At 42.4% G+C, this 26,603-nt stretch overlaps 1 protein-coding gene and 1 long non-coding RNA gene across 7 annotated transcripts in view; one reads left to right on the forward strand and one right to left on the reverse strand.

Moving 5' to 3' along the window:
* Positions 1-12,107, reverse strand: part of LOC112827375 (signal-regulatory protein beta-1-like) — a 40,870-nt gene extending 28,763 nt beyond the window's left edge. For 4 of the 6 annotated variants that reach the window (XR_012374740.1, XR_012374739.1, XM_073880638.1 and 1 more), the window contains exons 1-2: positions 11,910-12,104; positions 10,167-10,520 (exon numbers count right to left, since the gene is read on the reverse strand). Coding sequence is in view for 4 of the 6 variants with exons in the window: in XM_073880638.1 (XP_073736739.1) it covers positions 10,167-10,520; positions 11,910-11,982 (427 nt within the window). In the remaining 2 variants the exon portion in view is untranslated. Of the gene's footprint in view, positions 1-10,166; positions 10,521-11,909 lie in introns of all 6 variants that reach the window. The other 2 variants (XM_073880640.1, XM_073880636.1) reach the window with 2 other exon arrangements.
* A 76-nt stretch (positions 12,108-12,183) lies between these two features.
* Positions 12,184-26,603, forward strand: part of LOC141370573 (uncharacterized) — a 39,806-nt gene continuing 25,386 nt past the window's right edge. Inside the window, exon 1 of the long non-coding RNA XR_012374741.1 lies at positions 12,184-12,306. This is a non-coding gene — a long non-coding RNA (uncharacterized lncRNA). The remainder of the gene's footprint in view (positions 12,307-26,603) is intronic.

Below are 26,603 nucleotides of genomic sequence, written 5' to 3' on the forward strand. Positions count from 1 at the left end.
TCTTCTCTTAAAAAAATTATTTTTAAACATAATCAAAATCTCATTATCATACTTAAAATTTAATAATAGTTCTTTTAATATTATCTAATACTTGTCAGTATTCAAATTTTCCTGCTTGTCTCATAAATATTTTATAATTGGTTTGTTTGAATAAGGATGTAAACAAGATCCATTATTACATTTTGTTGCTATGTCTTTTTTTTTTTTTTTAAGTAGGCTCCCTGCCCAATGTGGGGCTTGAACTCAGCACCTTGAGATCAAGAGTTGAATGTTTTACTGACTGAGGTAGCCAGGCACCCCTTGCTATTTCTTTTACATGTCCTTTTCTAAAAGAGTTTCCCTTTCCTCTTATTTTTCTTAATATTTATTTGTTGAAAAAACCCAAGTCTGCTGGAAAAACCTGCAGAATTTTCCATATTCTTGCATATATTCCTGTTGTATCGTTTGAAATGATCTTCTTTCCCCTATATTGACTGCAGTTGGATCTAAAGGATCTAGTTGATTAGAACAAGGTTCATAATTTTGGCAAGAATACTTCATAGGTGTTGCCAACAACTTCCTAATGCATTACATTAGGAGGCATGTAATATCTAGCTATTTCTTTTTATGGTGTTCAGATTGACTATTGGCTTTGGGTGTTGTCAGCTTGATCTATCTGCTGTGAAGTTCTCTACCAGCCTTTAGCTCAAATCTTTAACAAATGTAGATAAAAATGTCTAGACCCATCATTCCACCAGGGGTTATACACTGGTGACTACTAATGTTACTATTCCTTCTGTCTGTATCAGTTGAAATTATTTTTTCCTTCCAACTATTTTTGGTTATTTTGACATACAGTTCATAAAGGAAAGGCAGGGTAAAAATGCCTTTGCTTACTCTCCTTTAGATTTTAGAACAATGAGTTGGTGCCTTAGTAGCCCCCAGAGGTGACCAATGAAGTTTTTATTTTTGTATCATTATAAAATCATGGTTTTTAACATGGATTGATAGATGTCAATCTATTTTTATTTTTATACTTTTTAATGCTCAAATCATCTCATCTTTAGCCAGTGGAAGCCTCCTTGAAATTGGTTCCTGAGTTTTTTTTTATATAATTTCAGTAAACATTGATAGCTTCCTTGCTTTTCACACAATAAAATATTCCGTGCTCATTTTGCACATTTCCTGTCCAAGATCCGGAATCCGTCATTGCCCTATGCAGCCCTGGTTGTTTTTTGTGGAAGTGCTATTAAGAGACCATAATCTGTGTTTTAGTGGTGCTCATTACTACTAGGTTGTCACTGCTTCCAGGTCCTTTTTGGGGGACAGGGCTATGAAGTAAGTATTTTTTAAGGAGGGAGACAATTAAACAGGTTAATACTGATAGTTATAATCCAGTTTTAAGAATGCAGTTTTTAGGGCACTTGGGTGGCTCAGTTGGTTAAGTGCCTGCCTTCAGCTCAGGTCATGATCCCAGGGTTCTGGGATCGAGTCCTGCATCAGGCTCCTTGCTTGGCCAGGAGTCTGTTTCTCCCTCTACCCCTAGCCCCTGCTTGAGTGCACACGTGTGCTCTCTCGCTCTCTCTCAAATAAATAAATAAAATCTTAAAAAAAAAAAGAAAAAAGAATGCAGTTGTTAAACTTAACATCTTTGTTTCTGCCCTGTATCTTTCTCTCATGCTGAAAATTCCAGTTCCTAAGGACACCAACATATTTATTTGCTTTAACCTACAACACATATATAATACTTATAAACACCAACACCAAATATTATTACCAAATCACTGAATAGAGTTTTGGATTTCTTCATGGTTCTCCTTGTTCTTAAGATACGTTTCATTGGGGATATAGATACAAATTATTATGTATAATGTATACTCTCCAAGGCACACCCAGATTCCTTGAGCTTGACCACTCCAGTGCACTCAGGACTACTTCCAAATGCCTGTATATGCATGTTTTCTCCTGAAAGCTTTTTCAGAAGGTTGCTTTTATGGAAGGTTGTCTGTGCACATGGAACACTGAAAATATGGGGCATCTAACACCCTCTGAGAAGAGTTCTCAGTCAATGACTGAGAGGGAGTTGGTATATAATTAGCCCAAACTTCTTTCCTTTCAAGAGGGATACATTTGATACACGTTCTGTATCATTTCCCATAGTTTCTCATCTGATTAAGCTCCATTTGCCCACAGTGGTGGCGGGCTTGATGACACACCCTTCACTAACTGTCCGACTTCACCACTTGCCTACTGGGGTTCCTGGCACTCAAATATTTGTCTCAGATCTGCTTGGTGAATCTGAGCTAAAACCCTGTGTTTCAAAGTCTCTTGAAATAATTGCTCCTTATCTGGGTAAGCCATCAATATATGGTTAGATTAATTAGTTAAATTTTAGATTTCGTAGTCTAGATATTTAGGAATTTTTTAATTTTTAATTTATTAATTATTTAAAATGTGCATACGTTTATAGAATCAAAACCTCAGGCAAAGGACAGTCAGAGAAGTCTAACTTTCATCCCTGTCCCTTCTACCCTCTTGCCTTCTTCCCTGATAGGTAAATTTTTTTTCCTATTTTTATTTACTTAAATTCAATTAGCTGACATATAGTACATCATTAGTTTTTGATGTAGTGTTCAATGATTCATTAGTTGCATATAACACCCAGTGCTCATCACATCACGTGCCTCCTTAATGCCCGTCACCCAGTTACCCCATCGCCCCACCCACCTGCCCTCCAGCAACCCTCAGTTTGTTTCCCAGAGTCAAGAGTTTCTCATGGTTTGTCTCCCTCTCTGATTTCTTCCCATTCCATTTTCCCTCCCTTCCCCTATGATCCTCTGCACTTTTATTCCTCTTTTAAAAGAATATAACCAAATATGGATATGCTTGTATTTCCCACTCTTCTTGACATAAAAGATGGTGTGCTCTGCTTCTTGTTTAATGATATTCTGTGGGTCATGCTGAAGCAAAGTGCTGACTTCTTCTCATGTCTTTTTAAAGTTATAGTACTCCATTGTGTGACTCTACCATAATTTATTTAGCAGCTTGTCTTTTATTCTTACACATAGTGTTGTAATCAAGAGCCTAACCATAAATCATCTTACACTTATGTTAGTATATCTTTGGGATAAGTTTCTAAAAGTAAGATTGTTAGGACACAGGGTAATGTATATATGTATATGTAACATGTAATTTTGCTAAATATTGCCAAATCCACTTCCTTATGACTTACGTGATTTTGAATTTCTACATACAAAATATGGAAATATCAGTTTTCCCATAGCTCCTCCAACAGAGTTTGTTGTCAAACTTTTGGAGTTTTGGCCAAGCAGATAGGTGAGAAATTGTGTCTCAATGTAGTTTTAAATGGCATATCCTTTCATGTGAGGGTGATTGAACATACTCTTATATATTTAGGAGATGTTTCTATTTCACTTTCTATAAATTGTCTTCTCATATTTATTGCCCATAATTCTATAAAGTTGCTTGTTGTAAAATTTTAGAAGCTCTCTATATACGTTAGGGGTGATTCTTTGTATTATAAGTTGCAACATAGTGTGTGCACACACACTTCCATACATGAGTTTCTTTTCATAGAATATGATCAAATTATCATTTTTTCTTCTTTTTGTTCCTGCATTTTTAAAAAAATTGTATTATGTCATGTTAGTCACCATACAATACATCATTAGTTTTTGATGTGGTGATCCATAATCTGTTGTTTTCGTATAACACCCAGTGCTCCATGCAGTACGTGCCCTCCTTAATACCCATCACCGGGCTAACTAGTCACCCCTCCCCCCTCCCCTCTAAAACCCTGTTTGTTTCTCAGAGTCCATAGTCTCTCATGGTTCATCTCTCCTTCCATTCCCCCCCCCCATTTTTCCCTTCCTTCTCCTAATGTCCTCCCTGCTATTCCTTATGTTCCACAAATAAGTGAAACCATATGATAATTGACTTTCTCTGCTTGACTTATTTCACTTAGCATCATCTCCTCCAGTCCCATCCATGTTGATGTAAAAGTTGGGTATTCATCCTTTTTGATGGTTGAGTAATATGCCATTGTATATATGGACCACATCTTCTTTATCCATTCATCTGTTGAAGGGCATCTCGGCTCTCTCCACAGTTTGGCTGTTGCGGACATTGCTGCTATGAACATTGGGGTGCATATGGCCCTTCTTTTCACTACATCTGTGTCTTTGGGGTAAATACCCAGGAGTACAATTGTTGGGTCATAGGGTAGCTCTATTTTTAAATTTTTGAGGCACCTCCACACTGTTTCCCAAAGTGGCTGTGCCAACTTGCATTCCCACCAATAGTGTAAGAGGGTTCCCCTTTCTCCACAACCTCTCCAACATTTGTTGTTTCTTTCCCTGTCCATTTTTGCCATTCTAACTGGTGTAAGGTGGTACCTCAATGTGGTTTTGATTTGAATTTCCCTGATGGCTAATGATGATGAACATTTTTTCATGTGTCTGTTAGCCATTTGTATGTCTTCTTCAGAGAAGTGTCTTTTCATATCTTCTGCTCACTTTTTGACTTGATTATTTGTTTTGAATTATAGTTGGGAAGGTTTTCCCCATTTCCGGATTACAAAAGAATCCAGACATGATTGCTTCTCATACTTGCACAGTTTCATTATTTAAATATCTGATCCATGTGGAATTAATTTTGGCTTGTGGTGGGAGGAACTGTTCTGGATTTTTTATTCTGTTCCACTGGTTTGCTTACTAATTTTCCAATCGATCCACCACTATTTTTTTTAATTTATTTATTGTTATGTTAATCACCATACATTACATCATTAGTTTTTGATGTAGTGTTCCATGATTCATTGTTTATGCATAACACCTAGTGCTCCATGCAGAACGTGCCCTCTTTAATACCCATCACCAGGCTAACCCATCCCCCCAACCCCCTCCCCTCTATCGATCCACCACTATTGTTGCAGGCTTCTTTCTTCATGAAATTGCCTTTACTTTTTTTTAAAGAAATCAATTGACCATATGCATGATATTATTTCTGGAATCTATTCTGTTTCATTGATCTATTTGTCTATCTTTTGTTCAAGTTTATTTATTTTTAGTAATCTCTACACCCAATGTGGGGCTCAAACTCATGACCCCAAGATCAAGAGTGCTCTTCTGACTGAGCTAGTTAGGCACCCCATCTACTTGTCTATCTTGATGCCAATATTACAGTGAATGATCTTTGTAGCTTTATAATAATTCTATGTTCATGAGGGATATTGGCTTCAAGTTTTCTTTATTTGGCTTTAGTATCACAGTAATGCTGGTTTTAAGGATTGATTGGGAAGCATCACTCTCTCTCCAATTTTCTGGAAGAATTTGTGTAGAATTGTTAGCATTTCTTTCTTCAGTGTTTGATAGAGTTCCTCAGTGAAGTCATCTGGGCCTGGGCTGTTGTTTGTGGGAGGCTTTTTAAACTACAAATTCAATTTCTTTCTTTTTTTTTTAAGATTTTTATTTATTTATTTGACAGAGAGACACAGCGAGAGCAGGAACATGAGCAGGGGGAGTGGGAGAGGGAGAAGCAGGCTTTCCTGCTGAGCAGGGAGCCCGATGCGGGGCTCGATCCCAGGACCCTGGGATCATGACCTGAGCCGAAGGCAGACGCTTAACGACTGAGCCACCCAGGTGCCCCCAAATTCAATTTCTTTAATAAATATAGAAATAATCAGGCTATTGACTTCTTCTGGAGTGAGCTTTAGTAGCCCGTGTCTTCTGAAGAATTTGTGCATTTCATCTAAGTTGTTGAGTTTATAGGTATAAAATTTTTCATAGTTTCCTTATAATCTTTTTAATATATGCATTAAAGAGATAGGGATGTTACCTCTCTCATTCTTTTTTTTTAAGTTTATTTATTTATTTATTTATTTATTTATTTATTTATTTATTTATTTATTTAGTAATCTCTACACACCCAAGGTGGGGCTTAATGTCATGACCCTGAGATCAACCGTCGCATGCTCTTCCAACTGAGCCAGCCTAGCACCCCATCTCTCAGTCTTGATATTGGTAATTTGTGTACTCTCTCTTTTTTCTTGACTGACTGTGTGGCTAAGAGTTTATAAATTTTGCTGATTTTCTCAAAGAACCAGCTTTCAGTTTTATTGGTTTTCTCCTAGTTTTCCATTTTCTATTTTTGATTTCTGCTCTGTTATTATTTCCTTTCTTCTGGTTACTTTGGGTTTCACTCGTTCTTCTTGTTCTAATTTTTAAGGTCACTGAGTTGAAACTTCTCTTCTGTCCTAATATAGGCATTTTAGTGCTATAAATTTCCCCCTAAGCACTGTTTTGGCTGCATCCACAAATTTGGTATGTTGTGCTTTCATGTTCATTCAGTTTAGAATATTCTCTCATTTCCCTTTTACTTCTTCTTTGATAACATGTTATTCAAAAGTGTATCCTTTTGTTTCCAACTATCTGGGGATTTTCCAGACATCATTTTGTTATTATCAATATAATTCCAATAAGAACACATTTTGTATGACTTGACCTATTTTAAATTTACTGAGACAATTTATAGCCCAGGATATGATGCATCTTGGTAAGTGTTCCCTTTGCATTTGAAAAGAATGTGTTTTTACACAAAGAATGTGTACTCTGCTGTTTTGGGATGGAGTGTTCTATAAATGTCAGTTAACTCAGATTGTTTTATAATGCCGTTCAGTCTTCTACATACTTAGTGATGTTCTGCCTACTTGTCTTACCAGTTATTGAAAGAGGAGTGTTGAAACTTGAAACTATAGCTGTGGACTTCTCTCTCCATCCTTACTATTTTATGAGTTTTTGTGTCATGTATTTTAAAGCTCTCCTATTGGGTGAATAAACATTTAGGATTGTTATATTATCTCATTTAAAAATGCTTTGAAGATGTTTCTCCACTATCTTTTGGCTTACATAATTTTTCAATGGGAAATCTGCTGTCAAATTTATCTTCCTTTGTATCGAATATTTCCCTTTTCTTCTGGTTGTTTTTAAGATCTTTTCTTTATTACTGATTTTATGCAATTGGAATATGATACACTTTGGTGTAGTTTCCTTCATGTTTCTTGTGCCTGGGGTTCACTGAGATTTTTGGATCCATAGGTTCATAGTTTTCATCATATTTGGAAAAATACAACCATTATTTCTTCAAATACTCTTTCTGTCCCCTTCTTCCTTTAGAGTCTCTAATACATATGTAGTAGGCCACTTGAGGTTTTCCCATAGCTGACTGATGCTCTGTTTATCTTTTCTCAGTCTTTTACATTTTTGTGTATAATTTTGGATAGTTTCTGTTGCTGTATATTAAGTTCTTGAATTTTTTTCAGTGTCTTAACTGCCATGAATCCCATCCAGTCTACATTTTCATCATAGACATTGCAGTTTTCATCTCTAAAAGTTCAACACGGATCTTTGAGAATATTTTTCATGCTTCTACTTCACACATTCACTCTTTCCTCTATTTGACCATATAGTGTAGTTATACTAACTTTACTGTCCTTGTGTACTAATCCTGTCATCTGTCTTTTCTGGTTAGGTTTCAGATGATTGATTCACAGTATAAATTGTGTTTTCCTGCTTCTTTCATGCTTGGTAATTTTAAAAATTTTATTGAAATATAGTTGAAATATAGTGCTATATTAGTTTCAGGTGTATAACACAGTGATCCTACAATTCTATATGTTATTCTGTGCTCACCACGATAACTGTAGTTATTATCTGTCAGCTTGGTAGTTTTTTATTGCAGGCCAGAAGTTGTGAATTTTACTTTGTTTAGTGTTGGATATTTTGTGATCCTATAAATATGCTTGAACTTGTTTTGGGACCTGGTTAAATTACCTGGAAACAGTTTGATGTTTTCATGTGTTGTATTTAAGCTTTGTGATGCAGGACCATAGCATCATTTGGTCTAGGGCTATTTTTTTTTCCCTTTTTACCTCTTACTGAGGCAGAACCCTTCTGCATACTGTACCAGATGCTCCATGAATTATGAGTTTTTTTGCTCAGGTTGGTGGGAACAGGCACCATTCTTGGCCTTGTGTGAGCTCCAGGGATATTTTCTCTTGAGGCCATGTACATATACTCGTGTACATGTATATCCTCATGAACATACTCTTCAGTACTCAGCTAAATACTCAAGATCTTTGGAGTTCTCTCTCTGTGTAGCTTTCTCATCTTTGGTGCTCTCCTCTGAAAACTCCAGCCACTTTGCCCTCCTTAGACTTCTAGCTCCTTCTTTCAACTTGAGGAGGCCTCCATGCTCCATCTGAGTTCTCTCCTACTGCATGGTGGCATGGAAGCTTTCTCCGAGAGTAAGCTGGAGGCAACCTTGGGTTCCATGTCATTTGTCTCTCATCTCTCAGGGATTACTGTCCTTTGTTGCCTGTTGTCCAATGTCTTGTCAACCATTGTTCCATGTAGTTTGCCCAGATTTTTCGTGGGCAAGTAAATCCAGTCCTTATCACTGTTTTGATAGAAGGTGCCCAAAGTATTAAATTTGCTATTGTATATGTGGTCATCTACTCCATTATATCTTCTAACTGGTTTTTGTTTGCTTATAAGAAGTTCATTGCTTTCTGTTTATTGATTTTATAACTTGCCACATTACTAAAGTATCTTATAGTTTGTAATAGTTTAACCTTGAGTCCGTTAAGTTTTCCAGATACCATATCATCTACAAAGAGAGATAGTTTTTCTACTTCCTTTATAATTTGTATGCTTTCTATTTTCTCCTTTCTGAAAGCATTGGCTAATATTTCAATATAACCTTAAATAATATTAGAAATGGTAGGCATGAGTTTGAAGACTAATGTTCTAGTGATTCAATCTTTTTGAGATGCCTTCTTAAAGCCCTCAGTCCTCCTGTTCTGGAATGGCCTAGTGGCTATTCCTATGCCTCCTGCACAGCTCTTATCTTGGAATCTCCAGTCCCCTTTTCTGGTTCCCATTCTTACTTTTCTTTGTTTAACTTTTATCTTGGTAAAACAGAAAGGTTACATTGAAAGGTAGCTCTTGGTGATGTCACAAATTCAACAGATTGGCTGGATCTAGAATTTTAAGTTGGACATCATTTTCCTTAAGAATTTTGAAGGCACCACTCCTTGTCTTCTAGCCTCTAATGCTGCCTGTATACATCTCATGCTGATCTCATTCAAATGGTTCTCATATAACTTGCTTTTTATTTTCAATTCTTGAAAATCATATGACCTTCTCTTTGTCTCAGAAGACTGCCTACCAGTTCCCTTCGCTTTTCTGAGGCCCGGAGGCGCTAACATTTTAATTAAAAAATTCTGTTGATGTATGTTTCTATTCTGTTCTGTTAGAGTAAGTTATCACATTAATTTTTTTACAGAGAAAACAACATGATCATTAAGTCATCAATATGAACAGGCCCGAACTAACTGCTCTGCTTCCCATGCTCTCCTGTATGGATGCTATTTAGAGTCTTTGTGGGCTTTGTCTTCAGCCATGATTCTATCAGCCAGGACCAAATCCAAAAATATACAGGTCTTAAAGAATCAAGGGCAAATTTTGAGAAATATAAGGATTATATATTCCACATCCCCAGATGTGATTTTTATAATTTTCTGCCTCAATAATTCTTTCATTCCTTGTTTCTGTGAATCTATGGTTTCATGCCTTTAAGATTATGTTTTTAGGTCTAATTGGTTTTAATATCCTGAATAGTGACAATATACACTAATACAATAATTAGGTTACAGGTGCTCTTCTAAGTGTTTTATATGTATAAACTCATTTACGTTTGTTCTCCTCATAACAAATCTACGAGGTGAGTACAATTATTATTCCTATCTTACAGATGAGGAAATTTAAATTCTCTACAGAGAATTTAAGGAAGTCACTAAAGTCACACAGCTTGAAAATGGCAGAGTTAGAAGTTGAATCCAGGCCATTTGGCCCTGGTGCCTGTAATTTTACTCACTCTGCTTTCCGGTCTATTTTGTGGCCTTTGAAAATGTAAGATTCTAACTCTCTTGCTAGGAGCCCTGGGATTATATTTCACTCTGCTCCCGTGCTGTGATTTCTCACTATCCCCACCTTCTATCCTCAACTTTAACACAAAGGCTGACAAAGGGGGAGCCTTGGGCTGAGAGCCTGGAGCTTGTGATCTGTCTTTAGAACAACCAGGCTGGGTTTTCAGGAATCCGGACTTACCATGTACAAACATCCTGGTGCCTGGTCCAGACTTAAACTCCACGTCAGGGGTCCCTTTCTGGAACTTCACACAGTAGTAGGTACCAGCATCTGCTGGGGTGATGTTACTGATGCGGATGGAAAAGTCCGTGCTGTTTCTCTTTGTGGTGTCTGCAACATTTGTCACTCGGGGGTAGGAGCCTCCTCTGAAACCGAAGATTAACTGCCGGGCTGGCCCTGTTCCCCTGAACCACTCAACCGGCCCACTGGGGAGCAGGGAGGTCAGGGTGCAGCGCAGAGTGGCTGTCTGTCCTGCTGCGACAGCCATTGACTTCTCAGGCTGGATCACCTGCAGCTCCGGCTCACCTGCCACACCTGGAGGGAAACACAAGTCAGCTCCACGTGTCCCTTGCCTGGCCCAGGGGACTTCTCTTATGGCTTTGTTGTGAGACTGAAACTGGAAGCCATTGAAAAACACTCAGGATTGTGCCTGAAGGGCCTGGAATGTGTGGACCTGGAGTCAGGCTGATGTGGGCTCAAGGCCCAACTCCAGCTCCCACAAGCCTGCTGCTGTTTGGGGGAAGCCCCTCCCTCCCTCTTCTGCTTTCCGTGGTTTCCTCTGTCAAGCAGGATGGATCAAGCCTTTCCCCATCAGTGCTGTGAATTTTCAAGGAAGACATTGGTTGTCAAGGACATGCAGTGAGTGCTGTAATGGCCAGAATCAGGAGGACCATTTTTTAGGTGTTCGTATTTGCATTCACTAAATCCTAGCAAGATTCGACAGGGAGTTTCCATAGACAAGTCTGTGTACCAGACATCACTCTAAGCACTTAAAGACTTAAGCACTTATTCATCTCTGTTTCCAGACAAGAAAATGGAGGTAGAGAGAAATTCATAATTTGTTCTAAGCCAAATAGTTCATCGGGTATAAACGATGAACTTGGATTTGAACTCTGGCAGATCTGTTTCAAAAAATATCTGTGCTTTTAACCGCTTTCCTGGACAGCCTCTCAACTGAGATGTCAACCCGCTGGGGAGGAGAAGGGGCACTTCACCTGTCTGCGGGGTTTGGGGTCAGCTCTGGGGAAAAGGGAGCAGACAGGCAGGACTACCTCCCAATCAAGAATAAAATAATAATAATAATAATAATAATAATAATAATAAATAATAATAAAGACTATGATTTTAGAATGCTGAGATTTTTGGGAGACTTAATGGTCTACAAAGTACCACTTTCCAGTTTTCTAATCGCTCTGCATGGCATGTGGAGTACTTGTGATCTACCTATCTACCTACCTATCATCATCTCCATCTTAATTAGGGCGGCTCTGACTCCCAGGTTCTAGGGTTTTCAGCAGGAGTCAGACGCTGCACCCCCATCTCCTCCCTCAGGGTGGCCCCAGGTCCTGCAGGTCAAGCCACAGGGGGTCATGGAGGCTTCACAGGGTGACAGGGGTGTGGGAAGTGAGGCAGGGCTCGGAACACCCTGTCACTGAGAAATGCCTGGTGGGGTTAATCCTGTCTGGATCTGAGCGGGAGAGGAAAGGAGCCCTCTGACTAATAAGCCTTATGGGGGCATTTGTTTGGGAGGGCCTTGTTGTAAAAGAAAACATTTAGAGAAATGTCTTCAAGAGGAAGCCACGGGGAAGAAAGAGGGCCTAGAACCGAGATCCATCCGTCCCACTGCCAATGGGGAAAGCCGTACCTCAGCGGCCATACTCAGGTGAGCATCCTTGCACCGTGCTCCCCGAGAGCGGCACTCACCTGTGAGGCCCAGCAGCAGAGGCAGCAGCAGGGATGGCCGAGGCAGGCGGGGTGGGGAGGCAGGTGCGGGCATCGTGGTGGCCTGGAGCCTGCTCTGTCTGAATGTTGCCCCGGAGAGCTCTCGGGGACTCCACTCTCCAATGCGAGGGGAAGCCTGGTGTCCCCCACGGAAGAGGAAGTGACTGTGGGACCGGTGGAACGAGCTGTGGGGTTTTCACAGTTTCCGCTTCTGGTTTGTGAAATAGGAATCAGACCCAGTTACGAAATGACCGAGAGAAGGCTCCCAAGATTCCCCGGAAGGTTGCGGGAGGCCCCCTTAAGGCCGGGGCTGTGTCCCTGGGCCCCCTGACTCCAGGTCAGAGGCCCCGCTGGCCCTTGCTCATCCCGGCGCGCAAAGGTACAGGGTCCGACAGAGTGGAGGGTGTGTTCCGTGTTTGGGAACAGTGCAACACGCTGGGCTCAGGCAACTGCCCAGCTGTCTGGGAGGAAGGCTCCTGGGAATAGGACCGGGGCGGGGGGCTGTTTTCCCCACTCCAGAGGGGTCAGTGGTAAAAATGAGCCACGTCTGACGGGCGCCCCTGGCTTTGAGAGTGCACTTTCAGGGGGAGGGGGCTTCCAGTGAGCCAAGAACTTTGGAGGGGCGGGATGACTCCTGTTTTAGAGGGTGGAGGGGGCCTGCGTGGAGAAGGGACGTTAGCATGTTCATCCTGCAGGGACAACACACCCCACACCTAGGAGGAGGAAGAGGGGTGCCTCTTCTGTTTCTCCGGCTCTGGGGCCAGCTCTGGGCAGAGGGAGTGCTTGCGGAGGAGAAACCACCACATCAAAAATGCACCCCCTCTTCACCTGAACAGCAAGAGCCAGCACACAAGATGGCGTCCAGCGCCTGAGAAGCTGTGGGCTCTTCCCTTCTGTGGGACCCTGCCTTCTGTGACTTAGTTTCCCCACTGTTCCCGGCCCTTGCCTCCATCCCAGCAGCTGACTGTATGTTGGCGATGCGAAGTAGCCGAACCGAAGAGGGAGTCAGAGATGGGTTTAGATTGTCCTGTGGTAGAACATGTTTCCTCTTCCCTTGAGATGCTGTTATTATTCTAGCTTTTTATTTTTTCCTCCCTGAGAGAGCTTAACTCTGGGACCCTTCACAAGGCAGAGTGTTCCCTGTGGTTCCATTATTCCAACCCACTTTCTCCTTTCAGTGGTGACAGATTGTATTTTCCAGAGCTGACTGCAAACAATATCCTTCCTCATGCTCTTTAACACGCCTCCCATTGAGAAGTGGGTAAATATTCCTTCCCCCTGGGCAGGCTTGTGGTAACACATGATGTGACGTCACTTCCAAGGCTAGACCATAAAACTTCCCTGTACTTCGACCTTTGCTCTCTTGGGATGCTCCTTTTTGGAATCTTGCCACCAGGCTCGGAGGAAGCCCAAACTAGCATACACACAGAGACCACACCGTAGGAATACACGTAGGAGTTCTAGCTGAAAGCCCAGTGAAGGGTCCAGCCAGGAGCCAGCATCAAGCATTAGACATGTAAAATGAAGAAGCATCTGGATGGTTCCAGACTCTAGAAGTTGTCACCCCTAGCTGAGGCCCCAGACATCAGACAGAGGAGACAAGCCATTCTTGTGCCCTGTCTCAATTTCTGATCGCAGTATCACTGATCATAATGAAATGGTTGTTGGAGCGCCTAAATGGCTCAGTTGGTTACGCATGTGCCTTTGGCTCCAGTTGTGATCTCAGGGTCCTGGGATCGAGCCCCACTTTGGGCTCCCTGCTCAGCAGAGAGCCTTCTTCTCCCTTTCTCTCTCCCTCTGTCTCTCCCCCGGCTCGTGCTCTCTGTCAAATAAATAAATATTTAAAAAAATAATGAAATGGTTGTTTACTACCCCTAAGTTTTGGGGTGTTTTGTTACACAGCAGGAGTGACTCCAACACTGCCCTTGGCAACCTTGTCCCCCTCCCCACTCATTAGTGTCTACCTCTTTTCCTGGCCTTGGTCCTTGCTGGCAAGGACCATTGAACCTGGCCTTAGGAGACAGGCTTAGGGGCCCAAAGGACCTTGGTTGGAATACTGGACCCACCTGGTCCCTGCATGATCATGGCCAAGTCATCTATGTGCCCATCTATCGTACTGTCTGCTTAGCATCTGCAAACCGTTCTCATCACTCATCTCCCCATCAGGCTCTCCGTCTGTGTCCCCATTTCAGCGTCTGACACCCCCAGTGAGCCACTTAGTCCAGCCGGAGACATTGGTGTCATTTTTGATGACCCCCCCTTCTCCCCCTGACATCCTTTCATCTAAACACATCTTTTTTTTTTTTTTTAAGATTTTATTTATTTATTTGACAGAGAGAGACACAGCAAGAGAGGGAACACAGCAGGGGGAGTGGGAGAGGGAGAAGCAGGCTTCCCGCGGAGCAGGGAGCCTGATGCGGAGCTTGATCCCAGGACCCTGGGATCATGACCTGAGCCAAAGGCAGACGCTTAACGACCGAGCCATCCAGGCACCCCTCATCTAAATACATCTTAAATCCACCTGTGTCTGTCTCTCCACTGTCACATCTGCTTGGCTAGCCTGTCAGTTCGCCTCCCCCTCTTTTCCTCTGTTGCATGCAGTCTTCTCATCATACTGGGGCCAGAGTGCGATTTTTTTTTTAATTTTTTTATTGTTATGTTAATCACCATATATTACATCATTAGTTTTTGATGTAGTGTTCCATGATTCATTGTTTGTTCATAACACCCAGTGCACCATGCAAAACGTGCCCTCCTCAATACCCATCACCAGGCTAACCCATCCCCCCACCCCCCTACCCTCTAGAACCCTCAGTTTGTTTTTCAGAGTCCATCATCTCTCATGGTTCGTCTCCCCCTCTGACATACTCCCCTTTTCTTCCTCTCCTGTTATCTTCTTCTTTTCCTTTTTTCTTAAAATATGTTGCGTTATTTGTTTCAGAAGTACAGATCTGTGATTCAACAGTCTTGCACAATTCACAGCGCTCACCGTAGCACATTTTTAAAAGAGACTTCTGATCTTGTCATTCTCTTTAAATGGCTTCTTAGGGCTCTTATGGTCATATGGGATTTTCCTCATGTGCCTGACTGATCTAACTGCTCTGTCAGACTCACCTTCTAGCTCTTCCCTCATGTTTGGGCTCAGCTGCACTGGCTTTTCACCGTGACTCAGGCCCCATACTCCTCCCTCTGTTCTGTGTACTGGGGATGTCCACCCACTTCTCCTCTTCATTATAGATAAACCCAGGGCACCCTTAATTACCTCTCAGAATTTGTAATCATGTATTCATTTTCACTGTTTGTCTTGCCCACTAGAGCATATGCCTCAGAGAGAGTGGGGGTTGAGTCTGCTCTGTCTCCTGTAGAGAATACCCAACAGGTGTTTTTAACCTCAGGAGGGAATGGTGGATTCATGGTAAGTATGTGTGCTGTGACCCCAGGTGTCGGCCTCTGGTCTGGTTCTTCCCAGAAACACTAGAGCCACAGGATCCTGACGTCGCTTCTCTGGTATCTTAGAGCTGCTTTCTCCTCCCTTTGTTCCTTCTTGGGCTCCTCCATCCCTGGAACCCCTTGGAGCCTGACACTCACTGTCAGTGATGGCTTCACAGCTACTTCATTCTTGACCCCCTTTGGTCAGGGCTGGGCTCTCCTCTTAGTGCTGGAAGCTCCCCTGCGTGGATGTTATCAGGGAACAAAAAGACAGACTTCTTGGGTCTCTACTTTGGTGCCTAGTTCTCCTGGTAGGTATCACAGAAAGGAAAGGGGGTAAGCCTTGTGTCTGTGGGGTGGGATAAATCTTGGGGTATTAACACAGAAGACCCCACCAAAAATTTCCACGCAACATATATACAGAACATTCCCTCAAGCCCCCCTGAGGATTAGCCCGTGAGACTCAGGCACCATTAGTAAGGGCGAAGGTGGCACAGGTGAGAACAAAGAGGTGGTTGAGTTCCTGGGTGGGTTTTTTAAGCTCAAAGCCAAGGCAGTAGAATGTAGAGGTAAGGCTGTTGAATGTGATAAACAAGTGACTTGTGGAGAACAGTTTTTGATTTCCACCCATTTTATATTGAAAAAAGTAACCAAAGTTCTTTGAAAAATTTTTTTTTATTTTTAAAGATTTTGTTTATTTATTTGACAGAGAGACACAGCGAGAAAGGGAACACAAGCAAGGGCAGAGGGAGAGGGAGAAGCAGGGAGCCTGATGCGGGGCTCGATCCCAGGACCCTGGGATCATGACCTGAGCCAAAGGCAGATGCTTAACGACTGAGCCACCGAGGTGCCCCGGGAGCCATTTTAGAAACTGTCCACCACATACGTCAAAATTCCTGGAATGATTCTTGATCTTCTTTTCCCTCATACCTCATGTCCCAGTCACACTCCACATCTTATCTCTATGTTCACAACAGACCCGGAATCCAGTCACTCCCCACCACCTCCAAGGTACCACCTTGGTCCATGTCAGTGTCTACTCACCTGGATTATTGCTATAGTCTCCTAACTCTGGTCTCCCTGCTCCCTCCCGTGCACACCTCAGCCTCTTCCCCTCAGAGCAGTGAGGGATCCCATTACTCTTCAAACCTGTCAGTGCCTGCTGATCTCAAGGAAAGCCAAGGGGAGTCCATGATGCCCTACCAGCCCCTGTCCAAGCTGCCCGCCCCCATCTCCAGTCATGTTCCCATTACACACTAGGCTGTTGCCAGGGTGGACCCTTGACCTTCACAGTTCCGCTCAGGAACTCTGCCTTTGCTCTCCTCTCTTCATGTAACACTCTTCTCCAGGTAGCTTCATAACCACTCCTTCACTTCTTTCAAATATCTCCCCAACATCATGTTATTTTTTTTATTTTTATTTTATTTTATTTATTTTTTTAAATAATTTTTTATTGTTGTGTTAATCACCATACATTACATCATTAGTTTTTGATGTAGTGTTCCATGATTCATTGTTTGTGCATAACACCCAGTGCTCCACGCAGAATGTGCCCTCTTTAATACCCATCAACAGGCTAACCCATCCCCCCACCCCCCTCCCCTCTAGAACCCTCAGTTTGTTTTTCAGAGTCCATCGTCTCATAGTTCGTCTCCCCGTCCGACTTACTCCCCTTCATTCTTCCCCTCCTGCTATCTTCTTCTTCTTCTTTTTTTCTTAACATATATTGCATTATTTGTTTCAGAAGCACAGATCCGTGATTCATCAGTCTTGTACAATTCACAGTGCTCACCGTAGCACATACCCTCCCCAATGTCTATCATCCAGCCACCCCATCCCTCCCAACCCCCACCACTCCAGCAACCCTCAGTTTGTTTCCTGAGATTAGGAATTCCTCATATCAGTGAGGTCATATGATACATGTCTTTCTCTGATTGACTTATTTCACTCAGCATAACACCCTCCGGTTCCATCCAAGTCCTTGCAAATGGCAAGATCTCATTCCTTTTGATGGCTGCATAATATTCCATTGTGTATATATACCACATCTTCTTTATCCATTCATCTGTCGATGGACATCTTGGCTCTTTCCACAGTTTGGCTATTGTGGACATTGCTGCTATAAACATTGGGGTGCACGTACCCCTTCGGATCCCTACATTTGTATCTTTGGGGTAAATACCCAGTAGTGCAATTGCTGGATCGTATGGTAGCTCTATTTTCGACTGTTTGAGGAACCTCCATACTGTTTTCCAGAGTGGTTGCACTAGCTTGCATTCCCACCAACAGTGTAGGAGGGTTCCCCTTTCTCCGCATCCCTGCCAACATCTGTCGTTTCCTGACTTGTTAATTTTAGCCATTCTGACGGGTGTGAGGTGGTATCTCATTGAGGTTTTGATTTGGATTTCCCTGATGCCGAGTGATGTTGAGCACTTTTTCATGTGGCTCTTGGCCATTTGGATGTCTTCGTTGGAAAAATGTCTGTTCCTGTCTTCTGCCCATTTCTTGATTGGATTATTTGTTCTTTGGGTGTTGAGTTTGATAAGTTCTTTATAGATTTTGGATACTAGCCCTTTATCTGATATGTCATTTGCAAATATTTTCTCCCATTCTGTCAGTTGTCTTGGTTTTGTGGACTGTTTCTTTTGCTGTGCAAAAGCTTTTTATCTTGATGAAATCCCAATAGTTCATTTTTGCCCTTGCTTCCCTTGCCTTTGGCAATGTTTCTAGGAAGAAGTTGCTGTGGCTGAGGTCGAAGAGGTTGCTGCCTGTGTTCTCCTTTAGGATTTTGATGGACTCCTGTCTCACGTTTAGGTCTTTCAACCATTTGGAGTCTATTTTTGTGTGTGGTGTAAGGAAATGGTCCAGTTTCATTCTTCTGCAGGTGGCTGTCCAATTTTCCCAACACCATTTGTTGAAGAGACTGTCTTTTTTCCACTGGACATTCTTTCCTGCTTTGTCAAAGATGAGTTGACCATAGAGTTGAGGGTCCATTTCTGGGCTCTCTATTCTGTTCCATTGATCTATGTGTCTGTTTTTGTGCCAGGACCATACTGTCTTGATGATGACAGCTTTGTAATAGAGCTGGAAGTCTGGAATTGTGATGCCGCCAGCTTTGCTTTTCTTTTTCAACATTCCTCTGGCTATTCGGGGTCTCTTCTGGTTCCATACAAATTTTAGGATTATTTGTTCCATTTCTTTGAAAAAGGTGGATGGTATTTTGATGGGGATTGCACTGAATGTGTAGATTGCTCTAGGTAGCACTGACATCTTCACAATGTTTGTTCCTCCAATCCATGAGCATGGAATGTTTTTCCATTTCTTTGTGTCTTCTTCAATTTCTTTCATGAGTATTTTATAGTTTTCTGAGTACAGATCCTTTGCCTCTTTGGTTAAATTTATTCCTAGGTATCTTATGGTTTTGGGTGCAATTGTGAATGGGATTGACTCCTTGATTTGTCTCTCTTCTGTCTTGTTGTTGGTGTATAGGAATGCCACTGATTTCTGTGCATTGATTTTATAGCCTGCTACTTGACTGGATTCCTGTATGAGTTCTAGCAGTTTTGGGGTGGAGTCTTTTGGGTTTTCCACATACAGTATCATATCATCTGCAAAGAGTGAGAGTTTGACTTCCTCTTTGCCGATTTGGATGCCTTTGATTTTTTTTTTGTTGTCTGATTGCTGTGGCTAGGACTTCTAATACTATGTTGAATAGCAGTGGTGAGAGTGGACATCCCTGCCGCGTTCCTGACCTTAGGGGAAAAGCTCTCAGCTTTTCCCCATTGAGAATGATATTCGCTGTAGGTTTTTCATAGATGGCTTTTATGATATTGAGGTATGTACCCTCTATCCCTATACTCTGAAGAGTTTTGATCCAGAAAGGATGCTGTACTTTGTCAAATGCTTTTTCTGCATCTATCGAGAGGATCATATGATTCTTGTTCTTTCTTTTGTTAATGTATTGTATCACGTTGATTGATTTGTGGATGTTGAACCAGCCTTTCAGCCCAGGGATAAATCCCACTTGGTCGTGGTGAATAATCCTTTTAATGTACTGTTGGATCCCATTGGCTAGTATTTTGGTGAGAATTTTTGCATCCATGTTCATCAAGGATATTGGTCTGTAATTCTCCTTTTTGATGGGGTCGTTGTCTGGTTTTGGGATCAAGGTAATGATGGCCTCATAAAATGAGTTTGGAAGTTTTCCTTCCATTTCTATTTTTTGGAACAGTTTCAGGAGAATAGGCATTAATTCTTCTTTAAATGTCTGATAGAATTCCCCTGGGAAGCCATCTGGCCCTGGGCTTTTGTTTCTTGGGAGATTTTTGATGACTACTTCAATTTCCTTAATGGCTATAGGTCTGTTCAGGTTTTCTATTTCTTCCTGGTTCAATTTTGGTAGTTGATACATCTCTAGGAATGCACCCATTTCTTCCAGGTTATCTAATTTGCTGGCATAGAGTTGCTCATAATATGTTCTTAGAATTGTTTGTATTTCTTTGGTGTTGGTTGTGATCTCTCCTCTTTCATTCATGATTTTGTTGATTTGGGTCATTTCTCTTTTCTTTTTGATCAGTCTGGCCAGGGGTTTATCAATCTTGTTAATTCTTTCAAAGAACCAGCTCCTAGTTTCGTTGATCTGTTCTACTGTTCTTTTGGTTTCTAGTTCATTGATTTCTGCTCTGATCTTTATGATTTCTCTTCTCCTGCTGGGTTTAGGCTTTCTTTGCTGTTCTTTCTCCAGCTCCTTTAGGTGTAGGGTTAGGTTGTGTATTTGAGACCTTTCTTGTTTCTTGAGAAAGGCTTGTATTGCTATATACTTTCCTCTCAGGCCTGCCTTTGCTGCATCCCAAAGATTTTGAACAGTCGTGTTTTCATTTTCATTGGTTTCCATGAATTTTTTTAATTCTTCTTTAATTTCCTGGTTGACCCATTCATTCCTTAGTAGGATGCTCTTTAGCCTCCATGTATTTGAGTTCTTTCCGACTTTCCTCTTGTGATTGAGTTCTAGTTTCAAAGCATTGTGGTCTGAAGATATGCAGGGAATGATCCCAATGTTTTGGTACCGGTTGAGACCTGATTTGTGACCTAGGATGTGATCAATTCTGGAGAATGTTCCATGGGCACTAGAGAAGAATGTGTATTCCATTGCTTTGGGATGGAATGTTCTGAATATGTCTGTGAAGTCCATTTGGTCCAGTGTTTCATTTAAAGTCTTTATTTCCTTGTTGATCTTTTGCTTAGATGATCTGTCCATTTCAGTTAGGGGGGTGTTAAAGTCCCCCACTATTATTGTATTGTTGTCAATGTGTTTCTTTGCTTTTGTTATTAATTGCCTTATATAACTGGCTGCTCCCACGTTAGGGGCATAGATACTTACAATTGTTAGATCTTCTTGTTGGATAGAACCTTTAAGTAGGATATAGTGTCCTTCCTCATGTCTTATTACAGTCTTTGTTTTAAAATCTAATTTGTCTGATATAAGGATTGCCACCCCAGCTTTCTTTTGGTGTCCATTAGCATGGTAAATGGTTTTCCACCCCCTCACTTTCAATCTGGGGGTGTCTTTGGGTCTAAAATGGGTCTCTTGCAGACAGCAGATTGATGGGTCTTGTTTTTTAATCCCATCTGATAGCCTGTGTCTTTTGATTGGGGCACTGAGCCCATTTACATTCAGTGTAACTATTGAAAGGTATGAATTTAGTGCCATTGTATTGCCTGTAAGGTGACTGTTACTGTATATTGTCTGTGTTCCTTTCTGATCTATGCTGCTTTTAGGCTTTTTTTTTGCTTAGAGGACCTCTTTCAATATTTCTTGTGGGGCTGGTTTTGTGTTTGCAAATTCCTTTAGTTTTTGTTTGTCCTGGACCCTTTTTATCTCTCCTTCTATTTTCAATGATAGCCTAGTTGGATAAAGTATTCTTGGCTGCATATTTTTCTCATTTAGTGCTCTGAAGATATCATGCCAGTCCTTTCTGGCCTGCCAGGTCTCTGTGGATAGGTCTGTTGCCAATCTAATTTTTCTACCATTGTAGGTTACATATCCCTTCTCCCAAGCTGCTTTCAGGATTTTCTCTTTGTCTCTGAGACTCGTAAGTTTTACTATTAGATGTCAGGGTGTTGACCTATTTTTATTGATTTTGAGAGGGGTTCTCTGTGCCTCCTGGATTTTGATGCCTGTTTCCTTCCCCACATTAGGGAAGTTCTCTGCTATTATTAGCTCCAATATACCTTCTGCCCCTTTCTCTCTTTCTTCTTCTGGGATCCCGATTATTCTAATGTTGTTTCATCTTATCGTATCGCTTATCTCTCGAATTCTGCCCTCGTGATCCTCTAGTTGTTTATCTCTCTTTTTTCAGCCTCTTTATTTTCCATCATTTGGTCTTCTATATCGCTGATTCTTTCTTCTGCTTCATTTATCCTAGCAGTTAGTGCCCCCAGTTTTGATTGCACCTCATTAATAGCCTTTTTGATTTTGACTTGGTTAGATTTTAGTTCTTTTATTTCTCCAGAAAGGGTTTCTCTAATAACTTCCACACTTTTTTCAAGCCCAGCTAGTATCTTTAAAGTCATGATTCTGAACTCTAGGTCCGACATCGTACTAATGTCAGTATTGAGTAGGTCCCTGGCAGGCGGTACTACCTCTTGTTCTTTTTGCTGAGGTGATTTCTTTCATCTTGTCATTTTGTCCAGAGGAGAACAGATGAATGAGAAAACAGAATGCTAACAGGTTAACAACGTCTCTAGCAAATATACTCTATACAAATCAGAAAAGACCTGAAACCAGGGGACAAGAAAGGGAAAGAAAGAAGAGAAAAAAAAAAGGAAAAAGAAAAAGATAAAAACAAACAAAAACAGAACAAAACAAAAAAAACCAGAATATGATCAAATATGATCAGGCTAGTGCATAGATCAGTGCCACACACTAGCTTTTGGGCATATTTTGGTCTGTTAGAAGAAAGTGCCTGCTAAAATTTTAAAGGAAGAAAGACTTATATATGTACAAAATAAGGGTTGATACAATGAAGGGATTGAAGATGACTGTAAAGATGAAAATTATAAAAGATTTTATAAAAGGAATTGATAAGAAATTGTTTTTAAAAAGAAAGAAGATATAAAAAGAAAAAGAAAAAAGAAAAAAAAGGAAAAAAAAGGGAGAGAATGTGATCAGGCAGGAGAATAGAACAAAGCCATACACTAGTGATTTAGGGTATATTTTGATCTGTTAGAAGAAATTGTATCTCAAAATTTTAAAGAGAGAACAACTTATATATATATGGCAAAAATAAGGGTAACTACTATGAAGGGATAAAAATATGACTCTAAAAATGAAAAATAAAAAATGTTTTTTTTTTTAAAAAGGGATTGATAAGATGTTGTTTGAAAAAGGGAAAAAGAAAAATTCAAAAAAAAGGTTAAAAAAATTAACTTTGAAAGACTAATGAATTATGGTAAAAAAGCCATGAATTCTATGAGCAGTATTCCCCTAGCGCTGGAGTTCTCCTGTTCTCCTTGATTGGTAAACTTGGTCTTGGCTGGCTGGCTGTTCGTGCTGATCTTCTGGGGGAGGGGCCTGTTGCCGTGGTTCCCAAATGTCTTTGCTGGAGGCGGAATTGCCCCGCCCTTGTGAGTCCGGGCTAAGCAAGCTGCTCCGGTTTGCTCTCAGGAGCTTTTGTTCCCTGCAAGCTCTTGGTACAGCTTTGGGGACCAGGGTGAAAATGGTGGCCTCCCAATCTCTGCCCGGAGGAGCTGAGAACTCCGGGCCCCACTCCTCAGTGTGCCCCCAGAGAAAAGCAGTCACTCCCGTCTCCCCGGTCTCCGGCCACACTGCGTGTTCACCTGGTCTGTGATCGAGCGTTTCTTTGTCTGGCACCCGACCCCGTGTGGAGTCTCCAAACCCAGCAGATCCCTGAGGTGCGCTCCCACGCCGCTCCTCCCAGGGGAGGAAGGGGAATCTCCCCGGATCTGTCGCTTGTTGGGTCCCTGCTGGAGGAGCAGTGGCCCGACTGGGCCATGGATCACAGTTTATGGCAACCCGGAGCTGAGAGCCCGGGCCTCGGCTCCGTCTCTGCAGCCAGCTTCCCCGCTCCGATACCTGGGAGCATATTTTGCGGTGCTGCACTCACGCACCCCCGGTCTTTCTGTGACCCCGAGGGTCCTGAGACCACACTGTCCTGCGAGGGTTCCACCCCCCGCTTAGCCACTGGAGCGACGTCCCTCAGCGGAGCCGACTTTTTAAAAGTTCCAATTTTGTGCTCCGCGGCTCTATCACTTGCCAGAAGTGGCCGACGGAGGCCCGCCCCCCCGCCGTCTATCCTCCCGAATATCGCCTCGGATTCACTTCTCCGCACGTCCTACCTTCCAGAAAGTGGTCGCTTTTCTGTTCAGAGAGTTGTTGCTACTCTCCTCTTTGATCTCCTGTTGAGTTCGTAGGTGTTCAGAATGGTTTGATCCCTATTCAGCTGAATTCCTGAGACCAGACGAAATCCAGGTCTCCTACTCCTCCGCCATCTTGCTCCACCAACATCATGTTATTTTTAAAAGATTATGACTGTCCTAGGCATGCCTGGCTGGCTCAGTCGGAGCATGCAACCCTTGATCTCGGGGTTGTGAGTTCAAGCCCCATGTTGGGTGTAGAGATTACTTAAAAATAAAGTCAAAAATAATAATAATTTCAAAATAAAAAAAAGACTCTGACTGCCCTATATAAACCATCTTCTTGCAAGTCGAGCATCCCCTTCCCCAATACACCGTCATATACTTCGTGTCAGTCTATGTATTCACTTGGTGGTTACTACGTGACACATTCACATGCATGTGAGCTCCCTGGGGACAAGGGTGTTGCCTTTATTCTTTCTCACTGTTATATCCCCAGTACTTAGAGCAGTGGCTAGACCCAACAAAATGCTCAATAAAGACTTGTTGCGTGAATGATTAGATGTTTCCTTAAGAACTTTGGTTATTTTTTTCGGGGGGTGGTGGTTTCCTGCCTGGTTCTGTCAATAGAAGATGTGACTCTTGGTCTCAGGATCGTGAGTTTTGAGCCCCATGTTGGGGGTACAGTTTACTTAATTAAAAAAATTTTTTTCCCGGGTGCCTAGGTGGCTCAATCATTAAGCGTCTGCCTTTGGCTCAGGTCATGATCCCAGGGTCCTGGGATCGAGGCCTGCATCGGGTTGTGGAGTAATTTTTTTATGCAGCAATGGAAAACTAATATAGCATGCTAGAGCATTTATACTTAGAAAGTTAGAAAGAATGCAGCATGCTATAAAATGTTTCCTTTTATAAGCCTCCTCCCCACCAAGGTGGAGAAGTTGGAGCTGGGCTGAAAGGAAATGAACAGAGCTCAGGAGAATTTAGACAGGAGAATGGGACTCAGGACCCTCGTTCTCCCTCCCTAGAGAGGTGGGATTAGTCCCCCCCAAGGTCTCCTATTCGGCTTCTCCAGTTCTTGTCCCGAGACCCCTCCATGGGGGCTGTGGTGTGGACAGGTGCATGGAGGGCAGGTGCCCAGTGAGGAGGCATGTGGAGCTCTTCAGACCTCCATGGCTCCTCTCAGGCCAAGTTTCTCTGGAGTGGGGGGGGGGGGGGACAACAGAGACTGAATTTCTCACAGTGCCAGAAAGGGAGCAGCTGTGGGAAGTATATCCATGCACCTGTTCAGTCAGTCAGTGCAGGTTTTCCAAGCGTCTACTCGTGCCAGCGTCTGTGCTCTGCCTGGGGAGGAGTAGGGGGTGTCGATATTCAGCCCTGTGAGATCAGACACTGCCCTCTCCCTGCGCCCTAATCCCCTGTACTGTTCCTCAGACATCTTTTGCAAACCCTTGATCCAGCCCTGTTTCCCCCATTACTACACCTAAGATGGAGCTTCTAAGAGGGTTCTAGGAAATTTCTGGGGAGGTGGGGGTTTTGTGTCCTTCTCTTACTTCCAGATGCACGTTGGCCCCATGTGAACTAGTGAGCCCTTCTTGGACTGACTCCTCTTGACCTTCACCTGCACCTGGGCCAGGCTGTGGCCACCACCTTGTCTGTCTTCCCTGAGCCTCCTCTCAACTTTCAGTCAGACCCTCTGCTTCCTGCAGAATGGAGGGTTGAGACCTCCATCACCAGCAGCACCTTGTGGCATAGAAGGAGGACCACAAAAGGAAGGGTGGGCAACAGAAGCCATCAGAGGGCATGGGAGTCCATACTCCATGGCCTTCACTTTCCCATCGTTGATGACAACCGTTCATCCTGCACTGTGCTCTGCCTGGCACAGAAACCTGGGGCAGCAGCTTGGCCAGGCAAACACATATGCATCTCACCCTTCTCTAGAAGAAAGGAGGGCAGCCTTAGTCATTCAATTATCTTGCACCACCTTGTTTGCTTCTCAGCATAGTCCTCCTACATGGGTATTATTATCTCCAGGTTGGTGAGAAAATTCAGGCTCAGAAATTTTAGGAAACTTTCCAGACTCACAAAGCAGTGAGAGGTCTAAACCATGTCTGAAATATGATGCTGATCACTGCTGCCCCTCTAGATCAAGAAAGGACAGGATATCCAGACATCCAGAGGGGAACCAGGAGCATAACAACACATCAGGCACAGCAGTGTTTGTCTACACTGGTAGTAAATGGAGTATAGACGTGTTTCTGTTGGGAGAGTTTCAAGGCTGCACTGCTCAGCACAGGATTTAGGTTCAACAGAATCTGAGGAAATCCTAAAACACCCCTGGCAAGAAGCCATTCAATGAAGAGGTCATTCAAGGGAACATGGACCCCCCCCCCCCCCCGGCTTAGGGATCTCAGACATTACCTTGTCCTCCCACCACCCAGGTCCTGAAATACACTTTGTGGAAAGATGAGATCTAAAAGGAAGTGCAGCACATCATAAGCAGGAGATCTCCCTAGGGAGTTGGATTGGGTGTACTTCATTTCTAACAGATATTTAGCTTCTAATATATAATTTTTGGATTATTTGTGTGTGTGTATGTGAGAGAGAGAGGGAGAGAAGGAGCAGGTTTTACTTTTATAATTTAAAATGTCATGATTTAGGAAAGACAGTTTTTTTTTTATTTTATTATGTTATGTTAGTCATCATACATTACATCATTAGTTTTTGATGTAGTGTTCCATGATTCATTGTTTGCGTATAACACCCAGTGCTCCATGCAGAACGTGCCCCCCTTAATACCCATCACTGGGCTAACCCATCCCCCCAACAACCCTCCCCAAAACCCTGTTTGTTTCTCAGAGTCCATAGTCTCTC

Source organism: Callorhinus ursinus, unplaced genomic scaffold (genome assembly GCF_003265705.2).
Source record: "Callorhinus ursinus isolate GAN/ISIS: 27379988/994484 unplaced genomic scaffold, GSC_fseal_2.0 scaffold38, whole genome shotgun sequence".
Lineage (NCBI taxonomy): Eukaryota > Metazoa > Chordata > Mammalia > Carnivora > Otariidae > Callorhinus > Callorhinus ursinus.